Genomic DNA, 24,648 nt, shown 5'->3' on the forward strand with positions numbered 1-24,648 from the left:
CACTTAGCAATCGCTGCAAATATTTTAATTGGAAGGGTTGTATGAGCCCTAAACCTAGAGGATCTGGTTCGGAGGCTTGCACGAGCTTGGACAGGCTGGATGAACCCTCAGGTCCCAATTACGCTGACTAGGAAGAGACCAGTAGAAATCTTGACCTCCCGATGGAAGAGTGCATACAGCGGTAACATTTATCCACAACAACTTCAGAAGCCAGTCTCATGAAACGTGAAGGATTATTCCTCAGAGGCAAAGAGGAGGAGAAACAAACCAGGCATTATTCTATTCGCGCTACATCCATCTTACAGTTTCTAGGAAATACCTTTCCCCCAAGTTTTTAGTTTTACTCTCACGTGGTCAGCACAAACCACCTAACAATTACTGTCACATGGATTTCCTACTGCTTTCTTCCTGGGGGAACTATTGCAATATTCTTGGAGGACAAAGGAAGAATGGGTTGTGCATTTTCATTATTCAATCTTTGCAAAGAAATCAGAGTGTAAAGGATGTTTTAGAAGGGCAGAATAGCTAAATGAGAAAACATTTTATTTTTCTAGGAGATTTCACTTATTTCTTTGGTTTTAATAACGATTGTGGTATATAGTGGCTTTTGCAAATAATTATTGTGATGTTATTGCATATTTCCTTTCAGATATTCCTTCTATGTTTAAGACAAGCTCAAAATACAGTGTTCATTCAATTAGGCATCTCTTAGCAAAAGAAAGTCTAAATTCTACTCTTGCTCTATGGGTTAATGCCTCAATATTGGAACTCCTTCTTAAAATGTGAAAACCAAAGAAGTACTATGTGAAGAATCTGGATCTTAAAAGTAACTTCTCTCCTAGAAATTATATGTACGGTAGGCTATGCCTCTTCCGCGTAGAGTTGCCGGTGCATGGAATGGAAGGAAAGCATAATTGGTGTGCTGGCCCCTGAGAGAAAAACAGTATCTGAGGAAACATTGAAATAATTACTAAATATGTGTATAAAAGAGGCATGGTGATAGTTACAGGAGAAGGGAAAGAGAAGGAAAGGAAGAGAAAATCGTTCTTAGATGATTATAAAATATATCTTATTTACCTGAGAGAGTTAAAGTGCATTGGCTATGCTTTTTAAAAACTGGTCTTAATTACCCTTGAGACCAGAATTCCATATGAGGTAAATATGTTTTTAGATAGTTTTCTAAAATATGTATAATTTACTCAAGGAAAAAAGGACTGTGTCCTCTGGAGCCAATCTAGCCTCACAGGTAAATACAAATTTAAGTAGATTCCTAAGAAGTATATTATGTACAGTGGCTGATGGAGTGGAATGTCTATGAAGAAGCTGGGAAGGTCCGTCAGTTAAGTACATAATAAAAATGTATTGGAAAAATACATCATTTTCTCAGTGGACTATAATTGGCTATGCATAGTAAAAAGTCTTATTTTCAAAAATGTATTCTGCATCCACAGAGTTTTAAATCTCAATAACTGTGTTATTTTTAAAACTCAGAATGCTAAGCAATATTAGTGAGAGTGACAGAAGAACTGCATGGTAGATGTCATTCTATAATTTACAACTCTTTTTGACATCATTTTTTTTTTCCTTCTCCTTCTTTTCAAGCGGACTTCATCTAAAGCCAAAGGTGAAAAGTTAAAGAAGATGGAGAACAAAATTCCACTTTCCTTACCAGTTTGATTGATGCCTTCAGAAGTGTCCCAGTACATTTACCTTAAAAAAATATTTTTTTTATTATCTGGGAAGAGTTTTCTATTATAAGCAAAATGAGAGGAAAGAAAAGAAAAAAGAAAAGAAAGAAAGGGGGAGGGAGGGAGGAAAGAAAGAAGGAAAGGAGGAAAGAGAGAGAGACGAAGGAAGGAAGGAAGGAGAAAAGAAAGAAAAGAAAGAGAAAGAAGGAAGGAAGGAAAGGAAGGAAGAGAAAGAGGGGAGGGAATGTAGTGTCTAGAATAATGCAACAGTCTAGTTCTGTCACTTACATCTTCATTTGGTGGGTAAACCTTCCTATCCAGCTGATTAAAAGGCTTCCTCCTTCCAACGTCTCACCATTTCCCCAGCCCATCAACTCAGTTCTAGCTTCACTTGTCACCTTTCTTTGCAACTTGTCCTATGTCCTTTCTGTATTATCCTGTTTGTGTACAAATCACAGTCGTTCACCTGTGAACTATTGTGCTTTTGTTGTTACATACTCATGTTCTGTCACATAGCCCCAGCTGAGCCTTCACTGTTGACTTGACCATCTGGTCATTCTGGGGTTGACTGGCTATCACATTCCTTTCAAGTGCTCTTTCAAACTTCCTCCTTTCTCCAGGGTCTTCTACCCTAACTTTCAACTCACAACAGGTGACCATTTCTCCTACTTTGCTGAAAGAAGCCACATGTGCCTCCTCAACACCCACCCTTCCTCCCTGAATCTTACCATGGAATTCCATCCCTCCTTCTGTACTCTTCCACCCACCCTATCTCTTCCGAGACCTTCTAGCACTCTTCTAGCTCTGTAAACCCATCTTCCCCCACTTGTTCCTTCTAAAATAGTGTGAGCTCCCCATGACAAAAACAAATCCCAAGTTCCTGCCAAAGCCCTAAGTTCCTGTCCTTACTCCCCTCCCCTTCCAGAGTGAGACCATTCTGAAGGGCAGTCTTTGCAAGTTGCCTCGATGTACCCTGTGCTTTCTGCTCTCACCACTCTAGGGAAACTACCAGCACCAGGGTCATGATTGATCAAATCATCAGTGTTCATGACTTTTTTCCTCAGTTCTCATCTTCCATGAGCATTTGCCATATTTATTCTAGTGTTACGTTTCTCAAAACTCTTGGTTCCCATAACAGCAACCCTTCTGATTCCCCTCCTACCACTCTTATGATTCCTTCTCAGCCATATGCTCTGTTCTTCATCCTGTCTTGCCCCTTAAATAGAGGCATTCTCCACAGAACTGTCCTTGGCCCTCTTCCCCGCACTCTCAACAGCCTCCGTTTCAGTAATTACTTTTATCTCTAATTAGTACTGCTCAAATTTAACTCTCTGGCCATAACCTCTTATTTGAATTCCAGATTTATATTTCTAGTATCTACTGGAATACCTCATTTGATGGCCTGGTGACATTTCAAACTCAACATGTTAGAACAGAAGCAATTTCTTCCCCTCTAAAATCTATCCCTACTCAGACTCTGTTCCATTTAATAACATGACAACCTTCCCGGGTGCCCATGACAGATGAATGCTGCTGCTGGTGCTAACAATAATGATAATACCACTCTAATAATATTATACTTATGAAACTTGTTCTGTGATATAGACATCATTCTAAGCTTTGTACATATTTATTCACATTATTCATTTAATCCTTATAGGCAAGAACTATCACTACCCCATTTTACAGATGAGGAAACAGAGGGATAGAGGTGAAGTACTCTGCCTAACATCACACAAAGGCCTGGTTCCAGAACCAATACTCTTAACCATTATGCTATCCTGCTTCAAGAAATCTAAAGGGATTTTTAGAGGCATTCATAAGAATGTGTTAGAGCTGAGAGTGGCTAGAAGGTGGCTTATTTGAGGAAGGGGTACTTGAAATCAAATGATGGTTTTAGGAATGGAAAGGAGGGTGGCTGATGGGAACCCACCGGAGCTCTGTGATGACAGGAACGGCACTCAGCTCTGCATCATCTAAGGCACCACGGGCAATGACTGGGTTTCAGAGACCAGTGAATGGGGATAGGAACAAATTCTACATGTAGGGAACAGAAAGTTCCTTTTTCTATTATACTGGCAAAGGCAGATTCAATTCTGTTTCCATATGGGAGGTGTAAATGTTAGATAAGGGATCAGAAAGACACTGGCAAAGTGAAGATGATATGACAGTCACTTTCTTTTGCTAAGTACTATCCGGTATACAACATGGCTAGCTGGAGTAGTTATGGGACTCTGACACCTGAATTGCTGTTTTCCATTCACACACATACAGTTTCTCTTCACTGAGTATTTAACCAAATGCTTACTATTTGTATATCATTGTGGATAATATGTGTAATACTCCTCAGTTTTTGTTACTAGAGTTTATAATGTTTTTGTGGAGACAGGACACATTAAAATTGAATAAGATCATGAATTAATAATTAATATGTAAATGTCATAAGAATGTGGCATAATGGTTTAACTCATGGGCTTTGGAGTCTAGATAGAAGTGAGTTCTAGTTTTAGTCTTTATCTGTGACTTTGGACAAGTCGCTTAGCCTAGCACAGCAGATGACAGAACCTATCTGATGGTGTTATCATGAACAAGAAATGAGATGATGCATGTAAGGTGCTCAGCACAGGGTGCGAAATTAAAAAAAAAAAAGGAAGGGAAAAATAGATGAATATCAACTGAGGAGAACAAACACATTATTCTATGTTTCGAAGTACAGTTCACTATTGGATAAAGAGTTCATTGGCAGGATGCAGGGAGGGGAGCGGATTCCAACTGCATTCTAAAGGGTGAATGGGACTTAAATAAGCAGAAAGGGCATTTCACGTAGATAGCAAGGCAGAGCATATCAAGAACTTAAGAGGAAGGTATAAAGTGAGTACAGTTCACCTGCCTAATCTATGGAATTTTTATTACAGATTAGAGAAAACCACCAAAAGATGGTTTGCGTTTTTGCATCTTCATAAGGAAAATACCGGGTAACTGGTAGAAATCCATTAGCTACAAAAGGAAGCTATTTTGAGAGGAAGATTACAAGTTCAGATTGAAATATACGGAGTTTGGGTTTATGTTGAGACAACTTTCAATGTCCAAAAGGGTGGAAAGACACAACAGACTTGGGACAAAAGGCATAACCAGAAAAGTTGAGCTCCTCGAGTAGTGGAATTAGGTTTCATTTCTCTTTGTATCCTTCAGAGGCACATAGCACAGTGCTTTGAACGTTATGAGTACATAATACTTGTTGCATGGATGAATGAATAAATGAATGAAAGTAAAGATTTTGGAATTATGCTCACTGAAGGGATAGTTAAAATTGTGGGCATAGATTAGTTCTTTAAGAAAGAACAAAATTGGGAGATACCCAAACAGTGGAGACAAAAGATGAAAACTGAAGTGTGAGACTAAAAAAAAAACCTGAGTGCACAGGGAGACGGAAGAGGATATTAAATGGTGGTTAAGATAGCATTGAGCTAAATGCACTGAGAAGGTGGAAGATCCAGTGAGGTTATTAATGGCTTCAGGGAACAAGTTTAGTACAGTGTTATAAATGGAAGCCACTAAGGGAAGAATTAAGATTGAACAAGAGAGGGGAGGAAATGGAGGCAACAGATGTAGAGCGTGTCTGAGATTGATGGTGAAGGAAGGAAAAGAAATCTCACTATTTTCTTAAAACGTGTCCACGTAGGATGCAAGGACAGACATTTGTCATAGGTACACAGATATTTACTATGTGCATGCACACATGACTATGTGAATGAATGAATTAATTGGATGAATCATTTATACTGAATATGAGAAAAATACCATATCTTGATTCCTTTTTTCTTAATCAGAACGTTTCCCGCTTCACTTCTGTGCTATGAGTATGCAACTAGACGCAAACACACTTAACAGTGACAATGCAGGTCAACCCTCATAAAATGAAAACCGATCTCTTTCTAGCACATTACGTTTACTTCTTGTGATGGGAAAAGATTCACACAGGAAGTCCTATAGTTACGATTTAGATTGTAGGGAGGGAACTATTTAGAAATAAATACAAGAAATTTTAATTCTCGGGGCGCCTGGGTGGCACAGCGGTTAAAGCGTCTGCCTTCGGCTCAGGGCGTGATCCTGGTGTTGTGAGATCGAGCCCCACATCAGGCTCCTCCGCTATGAGCCTGCTTCTTCCTCTCCCACTCCCCCTGCTTGTGTTCCCTCTCTTGCTGGCTGTCTCTATCTCTGTCGAATAAATAAATAAAATCTTTAAAAAAAAAAAAAAAGAAATTTTAATTCTCATATCAATTGTTTTAGTAGAAGCTATAACCCTTCCAAGTAGCTCCCATCTGGGTAGTCTCTTGTATTAAAACTAATCGTTTTGTATGTTTGGAAAATGCACAATTTTGTCATCATGGAGAAAAGTCTGTAAAATATCATTATAAAAAAACAAACATGGCTTATGGAAACAAACAAAAAACACCTGAAATCAGTAAGCGTCTATTTACTTCCTATAAATAAAAAACAGGTATTAAGAAAAGATTTTAGCTATGGGTTTGCCTTTTTTTTAATGGTACAAAATTCATGCCGGGTGGAGAAAACTCATGCTTGATACACTCAACTTATAGTTCATTTTCAAGGTAAATTACTAAATCCTCAGAAACTGACCTTCTAATGAAGGCACTGAAGCAAGCACAGAGTTGGTGAAGAAATCCACAAAGATATAAAAATGCATAGGTATATGATCAACTAGGGACAAATTTTGATGGAATTATCACCAGATCTGTACAGGCAAGGTCTATGTATCAAACATGCCTACCATAAGCTTTGATTCCATTAATTTCCTGAGAAAAGACAGCAGGTAGGGTTCTGGATAGCAGGTGTGTAAACACAAAGAGATTCTGATATTACGATATCTCTCACGTAGCAACCCGAACAGAACACAACCAGAAGCAGAAGTGAGTTTCCATTGGGAAAGCTATCTACCCTTTTACTACTGGTACCATTATTTAAACGTTTAATGTAGGGGAAACTGAAGGCCAAAAAAGAACATGCTTGCACTTAATTTCAAGTGACAGCTAATACAGAGAATTAAAGGTGTAATACTATACACATGGTAGTTATATCTAAATAGTAACATTAAAAAGGGGTTACAACATCCCTAAGACATCCTAAGTCTAAAACACTTACAAAGCACATTTGCAGTACAACTTATCTTAAATTATTTTAATTGGTTTCAAGATGACTTCAGATTAGTGATGGGCTTTGGCTTTTTCTGATCATAAAAGAGAAACACAGATGAACGCTTTTTAGGCAGCCTAATATCATTCCCAGGTAGACTACCACCTAACCTGTGTTACTTTAATGCCATTAACTATCAACGAATGTTATTTTTACACAAGCGCTTTCTGTAAATTTTGTTTTCCTGAAGTTGTTAGTTCTCTTAATAAATATAGCTAATGCGAAAAAAAATTTTTTTTGTTCTTTCTTTGCATTCATTATCCATGAACTTTTTCAAAGAAAAAGGAGTAGGGGGGGCTGAGTGACCGAGCTTGAATACTTAGCAACCATTTTACTGTTGAGAGTCTTTTTTTTAATATAGTATGAAAAATAATCCAGTTACATTCTTTAGCTCGATTACTTACAAACAACCTATCTGAAAAAAAAATCAAGTAAATCTGTCAGTTGTGGAAGTTTATTTTTCCGTGTGTTATCTAGAGATAAGCTAGCCTGTACTATTAGATTTCCACTGACATAATTGTGCATGAATTCTGATCTGATTTGGTATTACATGGTGCAAAAGGTGACACATTTTCTCTAATATACCCCATTAGAAAGGAAAGAAATTGCCAGAGTATGAAATCTGAGGACCTTGATTCTGAAACTATGTGACTTTGAGGTCAGCTCAGTGGAAAAAAAGATCTTGTTCAACTACTCCAGGCACTGAAGGTTGTGACAAGCAAGCCTAATACCCAGGGTGGTTACTCTGTTGGATAATCAATAAAATCTTACATTATCGGACTGCAACAGCCGTATATTCGTTTATTATACTGCCTTGTATGTCTCCAAAATATTCTAGTGTGGAATTGCAGAGAACACAGATGCTGTCCCCATTCCCAAATCACTGTTGGTCAGAATACACGGTCAAGATACCGGAACCAGGAAATAGCATATACGTGCATGATGTGCTGAATACTGATTTTAATATTCACATAATGTTACCTCACTCCAGCAGAAAAACATGAGCTCCAGCGATCCTGGAGTAGCGTGTTGACCGAGCTACTTAGAGTTTGTACATCAACATTTTTAGAGATATTAGTGATCTTGTAAATCCTCTGAGAGATGTCCTTGAACAAATTAATAAAATACCAGATGTGAACTGTTGGCAATTTCAAATTACATTTTCTAAAAAGGAGAAAGCCCCATGTTTTAAGAAGGAAGCATTCTGCAATCTCCTTTCCTCACTTGACTCTTTATTTCTGGCAGCCAGTCAGAGCAAGAACAGCCTGACTTCCAGGACACAGGACAGTGGCGTCTTGTCCTCCTTCACCGGTGGAGGACAATGGATGTCCATTTCAGTTTGAATAGGAATTTAAAAAGGATTTTTTTATGACTCCTTTCTACCCAATAACTAGCCTCAATGGAGAGTGCCACTAGATGGTGGAATTTCTGGACTGAATCCTTATCTATGGACAAAGCAGAAGAAGGGAGATTTAGGTAGCACTTTGAGGTTTTAGTGAAGTAGAGAATGACAATTTGTTGCTTCTAAACCTGTAAATCCAAAACAAAAAGTGAAATAAATATATATAGGATAAGATTTGGATATATCCGGCAATTCCAAGGTGCTATGCTTCTTTAATTTTTGAGATAACCTTATCGAGCACTAAGTGCTGATAAACCTTAAGGGGAAATTCTCCTGTTAGGTAACAGGGTTCCCATTCCTTAATGCTACAGGACACCTAATAGAAGCTTTTCCTCTTTAGAAATGGTGGCTGATTTTATTTTCCAAAGATGGCCGCATACCTCCCATCCCTTAGATTCTTAGACAATAGGACCCTGACACTCCTGATTAAGAGGTAGAACTGAACTCATCCTCTCCTTAAATCTGGGCTGGCCTTAGTCACTTGCTTGACCAACAGAACATGACAGTAGGGACATCCTGGGACTTCCGAGGCTGTATTATAAGAAGCCTTGCAGCTTCTGCTTGGTCTCTTGAAACCCTCACTTTTGGATCGCTTCTCCCTCTCAGAACTGAGCTGCCATGTTATGAGAAGCCAGCAACAACCTCCAGTCTTCTGACTGAGCCATCTTGAATGTCCAGCCTATGTCCAATCTTAGAGGACCAAAGCCCCAGACATCTGGCTAGACCCACAAGAAATTTCGAGTAGGAACTGCCCAGGTGAGCCCAGTCAACCCACTGAATAATAGAGGTAAAATTATTGCTTTAGGTCACTAAGTGGGTTTTTGTGTGTGTGTGTGTGGGGGGGTGTACAGGGAGACTGTTACACAAAAAACGGTGGGCTTTGGAGGCAGGCTCAAGTTTGGAGTTTGGTTGTTTCACTTCTTTTATGACTTTGAGTGAATTACTTTATGTCTCAGAGATTTCAGTCTTTTCATTTTAAAAATAGTGACAAGAGAAGGCACCTCTTAACTGACCCATGATCCTCCTGCATCATATTTTCCTCAAGACTCTTAGATCAGAGTCAGAATGAGCATGGTCATTATACACCTTTCCCTCTGAACCAACTTTTGAGGTATCAAAAATATTTTGCCTCTTTTTACATGGATACTTCTTGCTTCCTCACTGGTTCTGTGTTTACTTATTGAAAGCACACTGAATGGGGAAAAGGCACTGAATATGGACCTGTTGCCATCATTTTTCCAAATGCTGCTCTCTCTCAAGACCTAGAGCCCAAGGAGAAGAGGGATGGGCAGGCACAGACGACACTCTCTGTCTATAGTGACCGGAATGGGTGATGACTATGCAAAACTGCATACCAAGTGACCTAGCTGTCATCTCTAGGTGGGTCAACGGGCTTTGTTACAACATGACCAGGAGGGAAAGTTAATTAGAGGATTTATATTCTGATCTCAGTTTCTTCATCATTAGGCAAGTTACCTAATTCCTAGACTTAGCTTCTTCTTAGATAGGTTAACTTCTTTCTAGGCTCAACTACTTTTCTATTTTAGTCACATTATCTGGTTTCTAATCTTAGCTACGTCCTCAGTAGCCAAGTTAATCTTCCTGACCCTGAAGCATGGGAATGATACTTGATAAGCCAATACACAGAGTTATTGTGAACATTAAATTAAGGTAAGGGAGGGGAGGTACTTTGAAATACGTGAAGTGCTACACAAATATAAGGATATCTCAACCAGACATCTTATAGTTTTCCCTTATTCTACACAACATAAATTGTTTCAATAATCTTACTATATTTACTATTAAAAATATCTCTCAAATTTGTTTCTTTCTTATCATCATGATTGCTGTTTAAGCGCAGGCGGCCATTACTTCTTGCTGGGGCGACCATGGCACCTCCTAACATACTTCTCTACTTCAAGTCTCATTTCCTTCTTAATCCATCGCCTGCCCCTTGCCAGAGTTTTCTTCTAAAAGCACAAATGTCATTATGACAAGTCCCCATTTTAGAACTGCCTCTGATTCCTCATTGTTTGAAGATAATTCAGATTCCCTAGATGATGGCTAAAGCCTTCACAATCTTGAATTTACCTTTCCCAGTGTCATGGTCCTGCACTTTACACTCCTACTGTACCACGTTCTCCTTGCCTTTACATCTCACACTTCCTTGTACATTCACATTCATCCTTCTAGACCTAAACTAAATGCCACCTCTATGCAACATTCGCTGCCAATTCTGTGAAGACGGTCATCTTCCTGTTTTCCCCAAACTCCTTTTAACTTTATTGTAACATTTTTCTCACCGTATTATAATTATTAGTTTACATAATCAAGGGTCCCACTAGACAGTGACTCCTGAAAGGCCCATATTCGGCCATATTTATTTTTGTCTACCCAGTGTCTTGTTCTCGCTATAAGCTTATGGGAAAAAGAAATTATTTTTCAGTGAGAGAGACCTAACAGCAAACTCGTTCAACCTATATCAGAGATTGGGCCTCAAGGGCTGTGGATAGATCTGGGCATTTTAGGAAAAGAAAAGTATTTTAAATTTTCCTTTCTGAGACCCTGATTAGTTTTATTAAAAAACTCATGTTTTATTTCAAATTATAATGTTAACACATTGATTCACACAGAGTAATATGTGATGAATGCTGTGTCCATCAGCCTGGACTAAATTGTGTTGCAGCAACAAAGACCTCAAAATCACAAAGGCTTATAAAAACAAGGGTTGGGTTTATTTTTTGTTCACACTACATGCCCTTCTGGGTTGGCTCCACATCATCTTTATTCTAGAACACAAGCTAAAGAAGGATCTCCTGTGTGGACAGTTCCAGCTATGTCTCAGAAGGAAAAGAGAGATGGCGGAGCCAAGGATAGCTCTTGAGCCTTTGGCTGGGAAGCGGCATGGGTCAGCCAGAGTGAGTTACACGGCCAAGCCTGAGACTGGTAGGCAGCGAAGAATATTTTGAACAGACAGCAATCTGCTATCGAAGGCAAACAGACAGGTAATATTGTCACTGCCATGTTAAGACCCCTAGCATAGTTTGCTATTGATAGGTCTCTGAGAAAACACTCTGCTAACATGATTATAGCCATACCTCTTTGTTTACTTTGAGTCTAGCTTAAGTTGGAAAACTGCAAAGGAAAAAAAATAGTACCATGAGGTTTTCATATCTATTGATTTTCTATTAATTCTGGAGTGTGACAGAACACAGGAAGTGCAGGATTCTGGCCAGTGGAAGCATGCAACCAATGAAATTAAAGGGAGTAGCTCAGGCTGTCTACTCTGAAAACCTATTAGATATGGTGGATCTTTTTCTTTATATAAAAATGTCTTGGTTATTAAAGACAGGACTTCACCTGGCTTTGGATTTGCCCCAAGGGGGAAAAAAAAAGACTTGTATTAAAATATTTTTTGTGCTCATCATACCACCAAGCAAAATAATCCACATCACTGGAAATATTTTGGTGAAGCCACCCATTTCTTCAAGTTGTATTCTCATCAAATGATGTCAACACTACAGAATTTCTGACATTTCTCTAATGTCTCCCTTTTGCACCTAACGATACAAATTGATACTTCTACTTGCATAGCCAACTCCTGTCGGCAACTTCTTACAATCAAAGAATTCCTTCGTCGTGAACTTCTTTTAGAATCTGCAGAGTCAATGCCTTTAACATGGTGAAGAATTTCTTTGCCAAACAAATTTTCAGGCAGAATAAAAATCTTGGCACTCTGGGCTCCGACAGAGCATCTGTGATGCTTGGCAACACATCTGGTTCTGCTGCTCTGGTGAAGAAGTGTGCTCCTCATCTCGACATGCAGTGGTGTCAGCCAGTGTCAACGATCCTGCCAGGGCTCCTGAAAAAACTGTGTCTATTTCTACGAATGTTGTCAACCTCTTGAGAGCCAGGGCTGACACACTATTTCAAGAGGTTTTGTCAAGAAACGGGAGACTAAGAGTAAGTTCGTTGCTGCAATATAGACGTTAACGAGCTTTCCAGTGGACCTGTCTTGAAACATGCGATTGACTTTCAAATACAAGTTCTGCTTTTCTGAGGCAAAGGAAATCCAATGATTAGAATAAACCAATAGGAAAGAGTCCAGTCATAGTTTGCTTTCCTTGATGGCTATTCTTGCCAAATTATCCAACTAAACCTTCCTATTTCAATCATTTTCACTCTACTGCCATGCTGCAAGGACATATTGGGGCATTTATCTACCCATTCCAAGACTAGAGAAGTGCTTCTGGAAACTGGAACAAGGGGTGACAAAGCTTTCCAATTTGTTCACAGGTAGAAACCCACAGACAGTTGGAATCTTTAGATAACTCTTTAAAAGCGAATTATGTCTCCAATGACCTCATGGAACTGTGAACATCTAATCCTTTTTTTTTTTTTTTAAATGATGAGGGGTTGATGATGAAAATGTGTTAAAAGATGATCTCCTCAGCACAACAGAATATGAATTCAGCCAGGACTTCGGAGAACTGGAGGAATTCCTCTGTGCTTAACCCTCATCTAATAAAGCCACGGCAGCTCCCATTTTGTTTGCTACTGTTTTCTCTTGCCAAGTCAGTGTTTTAAGCACGTATTGCCATGCAACTGCAAAGTCCTAGTCAAACAGATGTCAAAAATAACAAGCCTATTGCTGTGTCAAAAACCACTCCATAATTTCAATATCAAAGCCAAACATCAGCCTTCTTGTAGAAGCTCACTTCTGAGCTGAACTAAACTTTATTTTTACTTGGAAAATTTGCATTTATCTCAGGTGTTTGAGGAAAATAGGCATTAATGTCAAGAGGAAGGTAGTGAGAGCCACAGAGATATGACTTCATAAAGAAACTTTATAGTCTCTGTAAAATAATTCTATTTCCATTGCAATAAAAAAAGGCGTGAAAAAGTTTTTTGTGTATGTGTTTATGTTTTTTTTTTCTTTCTGGGGAAAATGTCTACAGGTTTCTTCAGATTTTCAAAGGGTCTGTGACCTGAGTAGGGCTAATACCTTCTGCCCTGACACTTTATTGAGTGAAATGTTTTGGGGAATAGAATGAATGTTCTGAGGAAGCGAAATTCTTCTGTGGAAAAAGCAGGTTAACCGTGACTTGGTGCTGCACTCACCAATGAAGAATACAGGCTCCTAAACAGGAAAGTAAACAAGTACATAGACGTGGGTACAAACCCACTCTTATTCCTGGACAAGCTTCTCTGAATAAAAACGAAGGAAATTTGGATAAAAATATTTGCTTTGTTATACTGTTCTTAACTTCCATATTGAATGAAAAACTGTGTAGCCATATTCATACAGAAAAGTAGGATTAAATTAATAAGGAGAAAATTAGGAGCTCAGATCTAGTGCTTTAAAACGTACTGTAATTTTAGAAGTGTGGAAAATGCAGTTGGAAGGCACCTGTAGGAGTTCCTGTTGCTGCTATAATGGATAAACCTAGTGGCTTAAACAACACAAATTTATTAACTTACAGTTCTGCAGTCTAGAAGTCAGAAATGCATCTCGCTGGCCTAAAATCAAGACGTGGGCAGGGCTGTATTTCTTTTTGGAGGCTCTAGGGGAGAAACCATTTCCTTGCCCTTTCCAGCTTCTAAGGGCTGCCCACATTTCTTGGTTTGTGGCCACCTTCCTCCGTCTTCAAGGCCTGGATAGCAGCTCAACACTCTAACCCCATCCTGCCCCCTATCAGTTTGTTGTATTAATGTCAGTTAATTCACCTCATCGGCCACCTCAGTGCCTCTTTGCCATGTAGTCTAACAGAGGTTCCTGGGATTAGGATGAGAACATCTTTGTGGGGTTATTATTCTGCCCACCACACCATGGCTTAGCTGGGCTAGTGGGAAGGGGCTGAAAGTACAGGAAAACAGTGTGAAGAACTGGAAACCTAGAAGTAAAGAGCTCCTAGCTGGGATGGATGGTATACTCCCTGACTATGCTACCAGAACACCTGAAGATCAGGTCTAAGGTAATTTGCATCCGTTCTTTGATTTTTATTCTCCTGGGAAACTTAGTTTTAGGAAATGGTAAAGATGCCAAACTTGGAAAATCTGAGTTCGCCCTGGCTCTGACACTTTTCTATATCACCTTTGGCAATGCACCTATGTTTGGCTGAAGGACAATTTCCCCATTTTAAAATAAATTTGAACTAGTGGGTCTAGATGATTGTAGTAGGCAGAATTCTAAGTTGACTGCCAAGATTCCCACTTCCTGGTGTACATGTTCTGTATAATACCCTCCCCTTGTATGTGAAGGGAAGTAAGAATACAATGGGGTAAAAAAAAAAAAAAAAAAAGAATACAATGGGGTGGTCATCCCATGATTAGGTTACGTCCCACAAAGGATTACCTTTGGTGGGCCTGACCTAATCAGGCGAACCCTTAAAAGAGACTAGGCTCTTCCTGAAGAAAGAGAGTTCAAGTGTGACAGAGATTTGCCAGAAGGGAGATTCTCCACTGATGGGTATAAAGATAGAAGGGACCATGGAAAGTGACTGCTAGGAGTGACAGGCCAATAGGAAAGACAAGGGCTTCAGTCCTCCAAATACAAGGAACTGAATTCTACCAAAGCCCAAGTGAGCTTGGAAGTGGATTCTTCTGCAGAGCCTCAGATGAGAACTCAGGCTGACTGATACCTTGAGTGTTAGACTCTGAGCAGAGAACCCAGTTGAGCCATGCCCTACACTTCTGACCTACCCAACTGGGAGCAAACTAACATATGGTTTGTTTTAAGCCTCCAAGTCTGTGGCCATTTGTTATGCAGTAGTAGGAAACCAATAAACTAATATAATGCTATTTCAGTTAAATGTGAGTTAAGATTTCTTTTTAAGAATTTTTTTTTCTTGACTCCTCTTTCCTTGCCTTTCTCCAAAGCTTTGATCTGCTTCCCCACCATGTAATTATTTCATTGAATGTAACTAGAAAATGCCATTTTGTCAGATTAAAAGCTTCTGTCCTATCACATATTAGAGTTGTCTCCTTCCCCCCATGCTTGATTTGAGATGCAGAGAAGTATGCATCTTGGGTATATTATACACATGTTTAGGGCTGGAGAATCAAACCAGATAACACAGATTCTGAGAATTAAAGCAAACAATCTGAGTATTTTGAAGGAACTCATATATGTTTCACTCATTGCATCTAGTTATCTTGAAACACAGTAACCTTGACCTAATGACTGAAGAAAAAGGAGAAGCAATGTAAGCATAAATGCCTGAACACTTTAGTATCTTTTATCAATAAACATTAGTAGTACGCCATGCATTTGAATCCATGCCTCTCCTGAGGAAAACCTGCATTCTATCTTCCGCTTCCTGATATTGCAGCTGGATCCCATTACAAGGGTAGGACACACCATGGGAAGCATGCCTAAACTTTTTAAGCTACAAAACGAAAGCTGATCTTCATTAATTAGATGTCTAGATTATGCAGATTGACCACTGTATTATCATAAATAACACGGGCAGAACACTATTATACGGCTTATTGATAGCCCCACCTGGGTAATTGAGCTAAGCATGTTTACTAAGACATTCTATTAATCACAAAGGCAGGATTTGGTGTTAGGTCAAAAATCAGATCAAATTGTGACTTCGTGGTTGACGGCATAGAGAATGGTCTACAACAAAGGGAATTGAGAACACAGGGTGATGTCTTCCTAACATTCGATTCAGAAGAAATTTCATCTCCAGCCCAGCTTCACAGAGTGCTACTACCTAATGCAGATAAGTGAAAATATTAACAAGCCAATGATTCATAATGAAGGCCCGCCATTTAATACCCACATTCTCTGTCTTTGTGAAAACCATGGAACTGGATGAAGAGAAAAGCCACCTAATTTTAGATTAAAGCCAATGTGGACAATGGATTCTTGAATGGAGGTGAAGTCTGAGGATCACAAGCCCTCACCTCAATAACGATCAGCTGTTTTAATAAAAAGGGAGAACACAGGACAAAAAGAATACTCAAATGGTCAGGGTGTGGAAAAGCTTCAAGATCTGGTAATCCAGGTGAATCATGACTTAGCTTTGACCAACTTTAACCAAAGTCCTCCCAGGTGCTGAAGTCAGCGCTAAAGAAGAGCTCTCACACAACTTTATGCGGAGGAATTATAATCTTGGTCTGCTTCACCTTTTTGTACCTGTGTCTTTGCCATCTACATAATGATGCGGAGGGAAAACGTTTCGAGACGAAATGAAATAAACGATGTCGGTTTATGCCCACACGGACCTTGTCAAGTAGCCAATGACTTGCCCTTTCATTGTGAGTGACTAATATCAACGCTGCCTCTAAAGAAAGACACTTTTCATAATCGCCCAACAATCTGCTAAGTGAAAACATATGGATAGGCTTAGGCAAAGCCTGCCAGGGGTCTTTGCTGAATGGAAAACAGGTGCTCTCATTCTGTGCCACGTAATACCCCATTTACCCCCAAGTCCAAAGGTTAGAGGACTAATAGCTGCCTTGTGGTAATCAGGGAAAGCCAAGAAACTGGCCCTGGCGAAACATCTGGGACATATTTTACATACTTGCAACATATGCTTCAGGTTCAATTAAAGTGAGGCTTTGGCACATTTATTAATCTTTTTTACTTTTATCCTATAAGAGGACTCACTGACCTGACCCCACTATTATACCATATGAGAAAACAGAGAAATAATGAGAGCTAGAGGTCACTACCTGCTCATATGGCAAAAAACACATTTGTTTTCTCCTGAAATTCCATTACGCATGACTCTATACGCAAACTTTAAACGGAGGAACCAATGAATTTTTTAAAGTAGGAAATGACCCTTCTCCCACTCAGACACACTGATAGCCAAGACTTACAACCTTTACCACTCTGACAGCCAGCCCAGAGACGGAGCCTGCTAAATGGAAACTCGAAGGATCCTTTCATATTTCCATTTCTTATAGGAGAAACTTTATATTTTAACACATCCACTCTAGAGTTCTTCCATTATGCAAGCCCCTAAAAGTCTTTTGTAAATTATTATACTTGAGATTTTCTTTTTTGTTCAGATATGATTTTTATGCTATCAATTGCATTATGAGTAGAAAAGAAAAGCCTCCTTACGTATCAATTGAATAAAGGGTTGGATTTATGAAAATCAGCTCACCATCTTTTCATATGGAAAACACAGTTTGTCAGCATCCCGCGCACGAGAATACGGCTGAATTCACACAGTAATTTACGCACTCACTTTCAATCAACTTTGGTAACTAGATCTGAAAATGTGTTGGAACCAGGGTGTCAGTTTCAGATATCTACACACTAGATTACAATAGATGCCACTCCAGAGGCTTGGTGCCGTTTCCACCTGGCATGTCCCACTTGACATCTAGGTTTTGGGGAGCTGGTTAGCCAGGCGTCTATCCGCTTCCCACTCCTAACATCCTCTCTATTAAAAAAATGACCATCAAGGGGAGATGAGTGGTTTGGAGTATCAACCAACTGGCTAAATCAAAAACAAAAACAAAAAAAAACCCAGGTTGACTTCAAGCAGGGACACTGAAGTACTAGATTCACTAAGGGTTTCCATTTATTAACATTTCGGAGGGAACGCCTGCTGCTGGAATGAATCTTTATGGTGGCTTTAATAATAAAGCAGCAACAAGCAAGGGAAAATGGGCATAAATGGATGGCAGCTCAGTGTTTATCAGCAGAGAAATGATGATTCAGAGCTGGCATGTTGAGTTAAAATACAAGCTCTCTACAGCTCTACAACTGACCTTAACAATAAATCGTATCATTTATTGCCAGAAGTGTACGTTCATGTTATTTAACATTAAAAACAAGCACATATGTGTTTTTGTAGAAAGGACGTTTTGTTAGTGGATGTTTGATGATGTCGCTAATGACTAAATGATGTACAGAAGAAAAATTTCACCTAAAAGCTCTATCAATTTTAAGATGTTTGGAACGGCATTAGAAGGGAGAAAGTGTGCATGTGTGTATCTATGCTTTTATTTTCCTCCTAGCATTGACTATTAGTCAAGAAAAAAATCATTTGGGAGTTTGACTAACCACTGTGGGTTTTTTTGTTTGTTTGGAGTTTTTTTTTTACATTTCTAACGCTTGCTACCAGTGTGCAAGTTCTTATACCAGGATATAACTGTACATCTCTACTAGAACCAAAGGTCAAGGGCATACATTAAGATACACTACTGTTCTTTATTAAAAAAAAATTCACTGCTTTACTATCACAGAACTCAGATTCCAGTGAAGGTCAAAATCTGGTTTTATATGCTAAACAATTTGGGAACGATGAATGATATTCTCTCTTCCCTCCCAGTCTCACTTTAGCACTTTGTAGATTTTTGATCTAGAAATGCTCAAGGATTTTGATAAACCAGCCTCACTCTCCTCCTTTCCATAAAAAGCCTTTCTTCTGACCCCAGACACTGCTACAGTGTGCGAGATCATTCTAATTCGTCCCTCTAGTTGTCCCCTCTTCCCAGGGGACAACCAATCCAAGCAATCCCAGAAACTAGCTGGTTTTGTTTGTTTGTTTTACTGTGGTCATCATTCCCATGTCAACCAGCAGTCAGAAAATAACCTCTCAATAAGCTTTCCTGACCAAGAAGCCACAGAGCCATTCCAAGTCAAGTCTAGGCAGGGGCCGTGAGGACTGGGATTATTTAAATGCGCTCCGGAGCCCTCCCTACACACGTGTGTGCTTTTGCTGAGCAATTCCTTGAAAATTACAGATGACAATATCCATGTTCAACTTAAGCAGGCTGCTCTTTTTTCCCCTTCTCCCTTCCTCCAAAGTGCAGGCCGATTTGTAATACTCAAGATAGGACAAATTTTTGCCCTTCAAAACCAGTTGTCACTGCTGTTATCTTCACGAGAGCTATCAAGTTCCAGACAAGCTGAATTATTTTTTTTTGTTCCTGGCAGAAAAATATTTGACCCAGCTCTGGACAAAAACGAAGAGGATTTATAGCCCTCTCTCCTTCTTTGCAACATGCAGTGGCATTGTTAGGATGATAAACAGCATTGTCCAATTTTCTGGACTCAAACACTTCAACTCCTTTTTTAACTGTCTGTGAAAACAGTGTCATGTCTACATTTCCCCATCCCCTGGTACCCAAGTGCTGGGAAAGATAATTACCTTGTCATCTTTGTCATCTTCTTCTTCCTCGTCCTCCAGCATGTCCTCCACTACCTGCAGACAGGAACAGAAGTCATTCTCGCGCTCTTAAAGGAGAGAATTTTGTTCTGTCATTTTGAACCTTTTGGAAATGAAAACTTTATTAACATTTGAAACAGACGCACAGAGAGGCAATGTTTGATCTAGAGATAGGGATGAAGAAAACACGATGTTTTTAATTGATTAAAACCAGGGAACTGAATCCCAGTCGGGGGAACCGTATTTGTGTGAAATGTTCCGTGACAACCTAAAGTACCCGCAACGTGCTTAAGGTAAACTAACATTAATTTGAGAGATGCTTTAAATCAGGAGATTTCCTTTTCACCTGCTTCACTGTCTGTATTAATCAGACACTTTAAGTTCAGAATCAGATAACTAAGCAGAAAACAGCTCTGTTATTTCTAATTCACTTCTCATCAAACTCTAAGGTACAGTACCTTTTCATTGATTTATGCTGCTGGTCTATGGCATGAAGCTAATAGCTTTCATGGCTCAAATTTTACTTATTTTTAATTTTTTTGTTGCATATATTTGATGCGTAACATTGGCTAAGTTTAAAGTACACCACGTGTTACTTGGATACATTTATATATTGTATTAGGATTGCTAATGGGGCAATATTTACCATGTTACATAATTACTGCACACTATTATTGTCTATGTTCATTACACTGTACATCGGAGCTCTGTGGCTTATTTACTACCTGTCATGTGTTTGTACCTTAGACGCCATCAGTGCTATCCCTGCCCTCCATCCCCTGGTAACCACCATTTTACTATCTTTTTTTTTTTTAATAGGTTTAACTTTTTTAGAATCCACAAATAAATGATACCATATAGTACTACACTTACTGACTTATCTTGCTTTTAATGTACTCAAAGTCCATCCATGTTGTCACAAAAGGGACGCTATCTTCCTTTCCTGTAACTGAGTAACATTCCCCTGTGTATATGTACCACATCCTTTTCACCCATTCATCCACTGATAGGTGTTTGGGCTGTTTCCATATATTGGCTTTTGTGAATACTGCTGTGGCAAACATGGGAGTGCAGATAACTTTTGGATATCCTGTTTTCATTGGTATGTACCCAGAAGTGTAATTGTTGGATCATACAGCAGATCTACCTTTTTTTTTTTTTTGAGGAAACTCCATATTGCTCTCCATAGTGTTTGGACCAATATACATTCCCACCAACGATGTATATGGTTCTCTATTCACCACGTGCTCCACGGCGCTTACTGTCTCTACCTGATGACAGCCACTCTAACAGACGTTAGCTAACTCAGTGGTCCACTGATACAGAGGTGATACGGCATTGTGGTTCTCACTTGCATTTCCTTGATATTAGTGATGTTAAGCATCTTTTCATTTATCTGTTGGCCTTTTCGATGTCCTTTTTAGAAAATTGTTTAGTTCTTTGCTTATTTTTAAATTGGATTGGTTTCTTGTTAGGGAGTTGACTGAGTTCTTTAGATATTTTGGATAATAACCCCATATCTGACATATGGTTTGCAAAAATTTTCTCCCCCTCTGTAGGTTGTCTTTTTATTGTTTGTTTTGCTGTGCAGAAGCTTTTGAGTTTGATATAGTCCCATTTGTTAATTTTTCCTTTTGTCATTTGTGGTTTTGGTGCCATCAGGGCTCCAGATTTAATTCTTGCATATAAATGTCAACTTTTGACTATCTCTGTATTACTTTTCAATTTTGGTGAATTACTGGAAACTCTAATTTTAATTCTCTGATTTTATACAAGGGTTATATTATGAGAATGGACACTGAAAGAAAATTAGAAATGTATTCAATAATCAAATGTATATAATATGTATATATAATCCAGGTAGGTGGGTAGGCAAGAAGGTATTTTTTAATGCCTCCTAGTTTACTTACTTCAGCATTATGGAATAGTCATTTTGGATTTGCTCAATAATTTACCCTTTCCTTGATTAACGTGTAACTGTGGCATTACAAATGGGACATCACTCTGTTTCAGGTGTTTTATTATGGTTTTATATACCTACACACACACACACACACACACACACACACACATTCTCTCTCTCTCTCCATGGAAACCAAAAATTTAAGAAACTTTGGGGAGGGTTGCTGTTCAGGTAAGTGGCAACTTCTGATTACATTCATGGCACTTCATATAATTTCTAATTCTTGTGGTGCTTTTCCTTTTTTATCCAGTCTGTATCTCTATTTCTGAATAAACTTGATAGAATCATGGTTATTAAATATTTTTAAATCTCTCTCCCAAAACTCATAACTTCAAAAGACAGAGACAGCAAGTGCTTCTTTCATGTGGCTTATGATACAGACAGGAATATGTTATGAGTGAAAACTTCAATAGCTAAGACTGTATTACGCAAAGAGCTACAGAAACTGAGATAACATGTTGGGACTCTCAGTGATCTAACAATTGTTCTCAAATATTCTAAAAGCATTAGTTGATATAAAAGAATAGCCCAAATGCAAACTTCCATTTCTCATAAACCAATATATAACCCAAAGCATCTCACAACCTGTGAGATTGTTCCTAATTTAATGTCATACTTTAAATCTTCTATTACATGGTAGAATTTTGTGGTCTTTCCTCTGGACGTTTGGCATTTCGAAAGAACCATGGTAGCACAATGTGCTGTTTCCAATATCTGGTGAAAGTTTACACTTATTTTGAAGACATATAAAGCAATTCAGCCTCAGCAAGAAAGAAGGACTCTTAACATTCTAACTATATTCAGCAACTCTGTAAGCATTTATTGTAAAGCCCCTTGGCCAAGAAACACAGTGCTAGGTACTGCGGGAATACAAAGATGAATAACACAGATATTTCATCTATACTCATGTCAGCCCTCAAGAGGTTTATAATTCAGTAGAATTTAAATGGAGACTATAAGATAATCTTTCATGTTGACTTTTAATTTCCTGAAATTTTAAAGTATTCAGAAGTATAAAGACAATAATAGTAACAATGTATAATCATGGTGCTACATGCCAGGCAATTCCAAATTGGGCTATTTTTGATGGAGGTTTAAATGGGAGAAACAGCCGCAATATTTCAGTACATTGTATTTCTTCCAAAGAATTCACCTAACACAGCAAATAGCTGAAACAGAACTCAAACCCAGACAATGGGACAACACAGAGTCAGCTCTCACCCCCTGCCCAGTTCTTGGGTAGGGGTGGGGGGAAGAATTCACCTAGCTCTCCTAAGTTTTGTTTAAATGAGTACAATTTTGTATCTTTAATAAAATGATCAATTTAGATTAAGTGATTTTTTAGGTTGGTCATTATGATCCATTTTATTTTTCAGTAAAAGCTGTATATAGTGGAGGTATAAAACGGGATGATTTGGTTAAGTAACGTTTTACTAAAATTACCCACACAAAGTCATTTATCAAATATGTCAAGGAAAAAGAAATACTACAAGTATACTTTTGCGCATAAACTCAAACAATGTTTTTGGTAGTTATTATTAAAAATGTATTATATGCCTCTCCTCTTCAGTACTTATGATCATAGTGCAGGTGCTGGGAAGTAAGAATGGTGTTGGATTTTGCCTAGCAGATTGTCAGGTGCTAATAGGTGTTCCAGAAATATTTGTTGATAGAATGAACAGATGAAAGCATCGTCTATTCTTCATAGGCCTCAACAGGCTTTTACGTAAAAGAACTGAACTAGTTCACAGACCTGAACTAGCTTTTCTGGAAAGACGTATACTTAATCAGTGATGCAGACTAATAAAAGCAAATATTCAAAATGCCTTCCCAATCGGCCCGGAAACAGAAAGCATACACGTTTAACCTTTAAGATTTGGAGATTTCTACTACCTTCAAGTTAATTTTCAAAAATTCAAAATATTATCTAAACATAAGCCAATTGCTTAATTTACACATTTTCCAAATCAGCTGCAGATCTTATGTTCAAGAAAGACTCAAAGAGGTCTACAGAATCAGGCTCTTCATTTGCAAAACCCAAACTGTTCTCACCCTGCACAAGTGGGTAATTGGCTACGCACAATTGCTCTACAAATGTGCAGCGAGAACCACCCAATACAACCATTTGCTCTTACATTTGGCAGAAAAGTGTTGTGTTAGCGAGAGGCCTTTGTGTTGTGTTTTAGCGCTCTAGCGAGGGCTTTTCCCCTCCTCCAGTGCCTTTTTAATGTTACATCATAAACATCTACGAGTGAGGATTTATAATACAGACGCTTTCCTACGGATGCCTTTAAGCTGCTTCAGGATATGTCCCACTATTACATTTTGCTCAGGTGAAGTTTAAGACTCCTTGGAAACTGAAGATAATAGCACCTATCCCACAGTGTTGACTGAGGATCCAATGAAATAGTGTATTTGAAGTACTTAGCACAGTTCTTGTATCGAAGTAAGTATTCAAAAAGGTTAGCTATTAGTGAAAAGAAAAATAACATCAATTTAATGATATTTTAAACATTATTTTTTTTAAAGATTTCAAGATTAAAGAGCACAAGCAGGGGGAGTGGCAGACAGAGAGAGAGAGGGAGGAGCGGGGTCATGACCTGAGCCGAAGGCAGACGTTTAACTGACTGAGCCACCCAGGTGCCTCTCAACATTAATTTTTAAAAATTAAGTTATGTATATTTTTTGTCCTGGGCAAAATAGTCAGTGTTCTTTATCACATATGAAATTCCAATTCATGTTTCGCAGACACTAAGAAACACATAAAGGGACACAGGTAGAGGTGAGGATCAAGACTGCCCCTTAAAATGATAATGCTTCCACTAATTTTCAGGCTTTAACGGACCAATGAAATGGACGGCTGCTAAGGCAAGAATGTCTCAGAAGTGGGGCTGTGCTTGAAGACATGAGCCCTGGCCAAATACAATGAGTACAGAAACTGCAACCTGAGGTTTTAAAAACAAACCGTACACATCACCAAAGTGCATTTAATGACTGCACAAAACTGCAACCTTTCCCAGAGAACTCAAGTAACACTTATATTTAGAAAGAGAGTGGCAGAATTTAACACTCAACAAAGGAAAACAAAATAAAGGAGTCTCAAATTCCAGCTCTTTCCTCTTCAAATAAAACCACATAAGGACTACATAGTTCTGTTTTCAAGTATATGAAGTCCAGTTGCCCAAACATTTGTCAACAATAATTTAATAACAACACATATGCAGGATTTCCTTGAGAAAA

The 24,648-nt window shown here is 38.7% G+C and overlaps 1 protein-coding gene across 15 annotated transcripts in view; it reads right to left on the reverse strand.

Annotated features, from left to right (window-relative positions):
* The window catches only part of MCTP1 (multiple C2 and transmembrane domain containing 1), a 564,253-nt gene that overhangs the window by 51,236 nt on the left and 488,369 nt on the right, over window positions 1-24,648 (reverse strand). For all 15 annotated transcript variants that reach the window (XM_044384008.3, XM_044384007.3, XM_044384003.3 and 12 more), the window contains one exon: window positions 19,428-19,481. In XM_044384008.3, coding sequence (XP_044239943.1) covers window positions 19,428-19,481 — 54 coding nt within the window. The remainder of the gene's footprint in view (window positions 1-19,427; window positions 19,482-24,648) is intronic.

Source organism: Ursus arctos, unplaced genomic scaffold, assembly GCF_023065955.2.
Source record: "Ursus arctos isolate Adak ecotype North America unplaced genomic scaffold, UrsArc2.0 scaffold_5, whole genome shotgun sequence".
In the NCBI taxonomy this organism is placed as follows: Eukaryota; Metazoa; Chordata; class Mammalia; order Carnivora; family Ursidae; genus Ursus; species Ursus arctos.